General features: G+C 54.2%; 2 protein-coding genes and 1 pseudogene across 2 annotated transcripts; 1 reads left to right on the forward strand and 2 right to left on the reverse strand.

The window, feature by feature from the left end:
* Positions 1 to 2,323: 2,323 nt before the first annotated feature.
* On the reverse strand, positions 2,324 to 2,900 carry LOC115328592. Its single transcript, XM_029989895.2, has one exon. The coding sequence runs from the start codon at positions 2,879 to 2,881 to the stop codon at positions 2,324 to 2,326; it is 558 nt and encodes a 185-aa protein (XP_029845755.2). The 5' UTR covers positions 2,882 to 2,900.
* A 263-nt stretch (positions 2,901 to 3,163) lies between these two features.
* On the forward strand, positions 3,164 to 3,753 carry LOC115328607 (annotated as a pseudogene).
* An 8-nt stretch (positions 3,754 to 3,761) lies between these two features.
* LOC115328593 lies at positions 3,762 to 6,622 on the reverse strand. Its single transcript, XM_040216407.1, has 3 exons — positions 6,479 to 6,622; positions 4,911 to 6,152; positions 3,762 to 4,091 (listed from the first exon to the last, which is right to left on the reverse strand). Exons 1-3 carry the CDS (start codon positions 6,620 to 6,622, stop codon positions 3,762 to 3,764), a joined length of 1,716 nt encoding a protein of 571 aa, XP_040072341.1.
* Between the last annotated feature and the right edge of the window lie 320 nt (positions 6,623 to 6,942).

The following is a 6,942-nucleotide window of genomic DNA, read 5'->3' on the forward strand; positions in this document are numbered from 1 at the left end:
GTGGAAGTTGAACACATCCTTGCATCCAGGTTGCTGGATGGCTCCCGGTCCCTTGATTCCGCTTGGTCCTGTCGTGTAGCATAGGGCCCCTGGTAGCAATTTGTTGCTAACCCAGCATTTAAGCATACTCCAGCCTTTTTGTATTTAAAGCAAAACAATTACTTTAACTGAATACTTCTTAACTTACGATAATCGAAGTTTGCACTGCTCAATGCCCTTCTGTTTTATCTAAAGTACCGCAACTAAGTGCCCCGAGTACCGGTCGGAGCACTTCGGTGCAGGTGAAGTTTATACTTATAAAAAAATGTCTAACCATGAGCTTGCTGTGGTAACACGAGCTGCAACAGGAAGCCCGATGCAGAGGCTTTAAGAGCAAGCTTCATGCTTTGAATGTTGCTAAGCATGCGCGCTTGTGCAGTGCAAGTGACGTTCGGGACAACGTGCTCGTTCTTGGCCTTTCAGTTTCACTTGCACTTAAAGGGATGCTGAACCGAAATCTGGATTTCACAAAACATGGCGGCAAAGCGTGTAAAAAGATGCTACAAACACCAAAACATCACTCATACAGCGATATCTCGAACGAATAACCTTATTTTTTTAAAAAAAAGGGGCCGCATATGACAGATTTGTTTGTCTTGTTTCTTCGAGAAGGAGAGGTAGCGACCTCGGGTCTTCTCCGCCTTGCCGTCTTGAGGGGGCGAAGCGGAGAGAGGAGGAAACGAGATATCTCGAACGTCACGCGCCTCATCGGCCTCGTTCAATCTCAACCTCTTTTTCCAAAAATACGGCCGTCCATTCGAGATATCGCCTTATGACTACGAGGAGTGTTGTAGGGATTGCAGCGTCCCACCTACGGCTTCTGCGTCGTTTTCTAAAATCCAAATTTCGGTTCTCCATCCCTTTAAAGGGAAACGGAGTGCGGCGGTCACGGGATGATTTCTTGTGTCAGCCGGAGTTGCCTACCATTACTACCTTAGGGCAGCAAAGGCTACAGGCATGCCAGAGCGACTTTGCGAAGTGCTTTCGCAGAACAAGAGCTTGCGATAGAGCGTGTACTAGCTCGCACTTGTCGCCTTCGACCGGGCTGTCACCCTGGCAAGCCTTCAGCAACACCTTCAGAATGCCCGCATTCTTCAAGAAAGCCACAATGTTATGAATATACCGCAACAATGCCTGGCTTTTATTTATTTTTTTCTAAAAAAGAGCATTTCTGAAACTTTGAAAATGCAGCAGTGCACGCTCATTACCTTCAAAACTGCTTAGTACGTGCTCACTCACGCTCACTTTATCCAGGCCGAAAAGCTTGTGCTGGGACGGGGCATATTGAATACTGGTGGTGTCTTGAATGAAGTAATATACAAAGTATGAACAGGAGCGATAAAGAAACGCAACATTTAATGCCAGTCATCTCCACTTTTAGAAAATATCTTAACATAAGATTAATTTGACATTTCGTAGTAAGGGTGCTGAATTCCAGACATCATGACACCAACCGTTTTGATAAAAACGTAAAAACAAAATGTAACTACTCCATACAGGTGCCTAATAGTTTGAAGACTAGGAAACAACACAGGGGACTAGAGAAATGGGATGAATATAAACGAATGAAGCTGGTCATGAATTGAAGCATACTAAGGTATGTGAGCCACACAACTTGCAGCTGCCATATGAAAAAAAAAAAAAAAAAGCCTTCAGTGGTTTTGAAAATCGAAACAATCATGGCAGGAGTTTCGCAGACTTTGGCGATCGCACTATGTGATAAGCAATCAGGCTACAGGTGTTTTCTTGATTGCAATATTCACCTTGATTGCAACTGGCCGTAGCTGTAAGTAGATTAGAATAAGACAAAGCCTCTCAAGAAGGCAGCCCGTATATTACGTATTCTGGCCATGGATGAAGCCGAAAAGCCATTAGGCCGCCATGACCACAGTAAAACCATCTTCCGCATCTTGCACTTCGAAAAGCCAAGCTGTATCAAAGTGTATGATCAGGCTCTTCGCTGCCTCCACATCGTACCCCGAGGAGGCAACGCAGGGTGCCGTAGGGATGGTTCCCCCCTGTATATAAAAGCAGAATTGATTCAGTCGGAGAATAATAAAGACCGCGCTGATGAGTATGATTTTAAGCATGAAATGCTTTTAGCTCCCGGCCACCAGACTGGTAACGTACTTTTGTTGTTGTTGTTAGAACGTTCTTTATTGCCCTGTTATATATAATATATGTAAACATATATATATACACATATACACACACATATACCATAAACACATATAATGCACAATTGTCGTCTGCATGGAGCGGGCCTAAGGATCTCCCGTTGCCGTCACGGCGGTCTGAATGGGTGTTGGTCCCAGCGCCTTCGGCTGCTGCAAAGTCGTCCACCGGGGCCGTCGTCGTCGTAGACGAACTCCGCCAGCTTTGTCCACAGCAGGGAGACGATCGTCTTGTCACGACTGGTGGGTAGAATCCAATCGACATACGTCGCCGGACGGATCTCGTCTGGGAGTTCCTCCAGTTTTGTTTTCCGAAGGCTAGCGTGGCGCTCGCACTCCCAGACAACATGGGCAGCCGTCGCGGCACTCCGGCACCGGCGACACGCCCCCTCGTCAGGATCGTCGCCGAAGAACTTATGGCGCAGCGCCGGGGATAGGACAGTGTTGGTCGCGAGGCGGCGGACTAGTGTCTGAGTGCTCCTCGGTAGGTCATTCGGCATCGGAGGAACGGGACGCAACTGCTCGTCAAGGCGTTCCTCCCGCTCCTCACGAAAGTGCCGTAGGATTCTCCGCCTTCGCTGTTTAGCACTTCCCTTGACGACAGACGGGTCGGCCGGGCCGGCCGCCTCGCCGGCTGAGTTGTGGAATGCGTTCGGCGCGGATGCCATCTGGCGAACTGCTGCTCGCGCCTCGCTTTGGGCCCACTCATTGCCGTCAATGCCCGCATGCGCGGGCACCCAGGAAATAGTAGCTTGGGTGTTGAGCTTGTTTCAAAGTTTAGGAACGCGGCGAGCAACTCGCCGACTATTCCCGTGTACATTGAGGGGCTCCCGCTCGCTCGTCTGCAAGTTTCGTACGCGCGAGTCGAGTCGGTGAACAGTAGGAGCCTGTGTGGGATGTCTGTTGGTGCAAAAGTTTGAAGAACCCACTGGGATGCTCGGAATAGTGCCATGAGTTCCGCTTGCGTAGTGTCGACGTCTTCAGTGGTCGAAAGCGCAGCCGCTTTCGGAATGCCATGGGTGGTGTCGACCCACGCGACCGCCTGGACGTGCTTGGGGGTTCTGTCCTCTCCTTCCCCTTCGTCGCCGGCAGTCGACAGCAAAGTCTCCGCCATGTCAGTGTAGATGATGGTGTGCGTAGGCGGGGATTTGTGCGCGACGCTACGTGTGTGCGCTTTGGCAAAGCGTTTGCGTTGCTCCGAGTTGCTCGTTCCAGGTCCCATGTTTCGTGGGAGGGGTTTTCCGTCGGTAAGCGTGACCGGGGCGGCCCACGGAGGGGGCGAGTGCGCGTCTGCCGGGCGGACGTCCAGACTGGGAGGCACGCCAAGCTCTTCCAATATGGAAAGCCCAGCTGTCAAGCTGCTGAGGCGGTCTCTCTGGGCGAGGAGCGCCTGTTCGGCGAGTTCCGACTGGAGGTTCATGCCGCCGTGTGCGTAAGCTCCCGGTGGGGCGTATACTTAGGCAGTCCGGTAACAATTCGGATGGCTTCGCGATTGAGTTTCTCGAGTTGCTCCGCCTGCCTGGGCGTGAGGACGTGGTAGTTATAGCTCTAGATGATACGGGATTCAAGCAGCGCCTTGACGAGCTGGCGCGTTTCTCTCTCCCGCGTGCCCCACTGGAGGTGTGTGATTCTACGGATGAGGCGGAGGAGGGATCTGCACTGCAAGGCGACTTTCGTCACCCACGTGGTGCCTTTGCCATCTTGATCTATGTAGGCTCCCAGGATCCGAACGGAGGGTTTTCGCCGTATCCTTTGGCCGGCCATGCTGAGGGCGATTTTGTTGCGGACCGCTTCGGTCTTTTTGTGGGGCCCGTTTAAAACCACGACGTATTCGGTCTTCTCGGCCGAGGCGGTCATGCCCACATTCCGAAGAAAGCCCTGTATGACGTCGAGGCCAAGCTGAAGCGTGTGCTCCTGTTCGCCCGCCGATCCCGTCATTGCCCAGATGGTGACATCATCGGCGTATACGGCGAAGTGCAGCGACGGAACCGCTTCTAGGAGTGGGGGAAGTCTTGCCATGACCAAGTTGAAGAGGGTGGGCGAGAGGACCGTGCCCTGCAGTACCCCGGTCCTGTTCGGTTGAGCGGTTCCGATGTAGTCCCCGGCTTTGATCTTGTACGCTCTGTCGTTCAGGAAACTCTTAACGAAATTGAGAAGGTGGCCACACACTCCGGCAAGCTCTGCTCTCTGGATGACCGCCTCGTGAGAGACGGTGTCGAAGGCCTTGCGAACGTCCACCGCCACCACCGTTCTCGTCTGCACTTTCGAGTAAGCGTCAAGGACCTGGTGGCGCAACATAAGGAGAATGTCTTGCGTGCTCATCCCGTGGCGGAATCCTAGTTGATGTGGGTGGAGAGGGTAGTTCCTCTCGAGATGCCACATGAGTCGCTCGAGGACCATACGTTCAGTGAGTTTACACAGGTTGCTGGTAAGGGAAATTGGCCGGAGATTAGTGAGCTCATTCGGTGACTTACCCGGTTTTGGGATCGGTATCACCAGGGTTTCGAGCCAGGAGCTCGGGAAGTTGCCCGTCGTCCAAATTTCGTTGATCGCGTCAAGGAGAAGCTGGAGGTGGAGTTCAGGGGGGTTGCGCAATTCTGAGATGGTTATCAGGTCTGGGCCAGGTGCTTTGCGGGCGTTCGCCCTTGCTAAAGCTGCGTGAAGTTCGCCCATTTGAAACGGTTGGTCCATGCCGACCTGCTCCGGTGTAGGGAGATCCAATGCCTGGAAATCTTCGATCATCTGGGACGGTGTCGCGGAGTCTCGGGAGTATATGGTGGGATCCGGTGAAGCCGCAGGCTGAGGGAAGAACACTGCCCCAGCCTGGAGCGCCACCTGCTCCTCCGAGATTCGCATGCGTAGAGCCGCTGTCTGTGCCGCGGTGCGTCTCTTGGCTTTGCCCTGCGAATTGCGAAAGATGTGCAATATGCGCGGTCCGCTCATGTTACCGTTGAAGCTGGAGCAAAGGTCGCACCATATGTCTGTAGAGAGTATATTTGCGTAATCGCGCGCCTCAGTCGTTACAAGGTTCAGACGGCATCGCAGTCCGGGCGTTCGTCCTCTCTCTCTGTACGCACACAGCCCGTCGAGGCGTTGTTGCCATAGGTTAGCCAGGTGCAAGTCCGGCGACGGCTTGTCCTCCGCCACTTGAAAGTGCTGGGTAGATGACCTTTTGGCTTCGTGTATTGTCCGTAGGAGGTGGGCCAGGTCGTGCGTTTCCGGGTCATCGCCTGGTGTGGTTACGGGTGCTTGCTCCAGCTCTGCGCGGAAGGCGTCCCAGCAGACGACGCTCGTAGTTCGTTTTGGCGCCGTTATCTTGTGGCCGCGCAAACGAACGAAGATGGGCAGGTGGTCGCTCCCCCACGTGTCTGCTCCTAGTTCCCAGAAGAGGGCCCGCCGCCGGTTCGTCCATGTGAGGTCGGTCGTGGCGTCGCCCTGGCGGGCGTGCTGGCCAACTCGCGTTGGTAAGTCCGGATCGTTGAGCAGGCTAAGGTGGTTGTCCTCCATTGCGCAAACGAGGTTCGAACCACGGTATGAGTCGGTCCTCGATCCCCAGCACGTGTGGCGTGTGTTGAAGTCGCCGCCGATGACAACGAGGGCATCAAGGTGCATTTTCCGCAGGTCTTCGACCCAGGACCAGTCAATGGTGACGCTGTTGCGGATCGACGGTCGGACGTATATCGACACCACCATGACCTTACATTGGGGGAGTTGGAGGGCCACACGCACGACCTCTTGATGTTGAGTGCACCAGCGCTGGAGGTCCAGCTCGTTGTGCGAGATGCGGGCAGCCACTAGGACCGCCGCGTTGCCCCTGTAAATGACGCTGTGCGGCGGCGCTTTGCCGCCCGGACCGTTCGGCGTTCGTTGGCGATGCGGGATGGTGAATCGCGTATACGTGTCGTAGCCGGACAGCGAGAGGTTCGGATCCTGGGCCTCCTGCAGAAGCAGCACTACTGGTCTTGTCTCTGCTGGGTTGCGGAGAAGAAACTCTGCCTTCTTGCGGGCGAAGGTTCTGCAATTCTATTGCAGAACCTTCGCAATTCTGCAATGAAAATGCAGGCTCTGCAATTCCATTGCAGAACCTGCAATTCCATTGCAGAACCCAGGAGAGGGCAGCGTGGTTTCTGCAATTCCATTGCAGAAACCACGCTGCCCTCTCCTGGGTCGTCCCGGGTTGCGTCTTAGATTGTGGGTTGCTGTTCGCCATGGTAGCGTCCCACGAAAGTCTGGCTCCCCAGGAGCTGTTGGAGTAGTTCTCTTACCAGAGGAATTAAGTTGTGATGCAGAATCATTTCTGTCACTCTGCACTGTTGGTGGTAATTTTGCAGCGCCAATTCGCTCTGATATTCAGGGTGTCCGCATTTGCATTGCGTTGGTGGCGCGGAGGTTGCAGCCATACTCGGCATGGTGGAGAAGAGAGGAGGCGCAGCAGCAGGAGCGTCCTTCCGTGGTGTTGGCAGCGTTCCCGTCGCGTCCGCTCTCGGGGGTAAAGGGAAGAGGGGAAGAGGAGCAGCGGAGGGCTGATGTTCGGTGTGGGGGAGGGCGGGTCCCCCTCACTCGGATAGACCCCAGGGGAAGACCAGTTAGAGTCGGCCTGTTTGGAGGCGTGTTGGGGGATGGGGTGGGGACCACTTGCCGCTTTGAAGGGAAGGCCGGTTGTTCTCCTCGGATGTCTGCTTTCGTCGTGGTTTTTTTTGGAGCCGTCTTGTTCGTTTAAGTTGGACCT

This window comes from Ixodes scapularis, unplaced genomic scaffold (genome assembly GCF_016920785.2).
Source record: "Ixodes scapularis isolate PalLabHiFi unplaced genomic scaffold, ASM1692078v2 PGA_scaffold6__148_contigs__length_123643588, whole genome shotgun sequence".
NCBI classification, from domain to species: domain Eukaryota; kingdom Metazoa; phylum Arthropoda; class Arachnida; order Ixodida; family Ixodidae; genus Ixodes; species Ixodes scapularis.

What these genes read in the sequence shown, in the direction of transcription:
- LOC115328592 (XM_029989895.2), bottom strand. Translation starts at nt 2,881, where the DNA reads ATGGCATCCGCGCCGAACGCATTCCACAACTCAGCCGGCGAGGCGGCC.
- LOC115328593 (XM_040216407.1), bottom strand. Translation starts at nt 6,622, where the DNA reads ATGCCGAGTATGGCTGCAACCTCCGCGCCACCAACGCAATGCAAATGC. An exon ending in ATCACAACTTAATTCCTCTG is followed by an intron (nt 6,153 to 6,478) that starts GTAAGAGAACTA and finishes CTGCTTCTGCAG; the next exon opens with GAGGCCCAGGATCCGAACCT. An exon ending in ATCTCCCTACACCGGAGCAG is followed by an intron (nt 4,092 to 4,910) that starts GTCGGCATGGAC and finishes GACGTCATACAG; the next exon opens with GGCTTTCTTCGGAATGTGGG.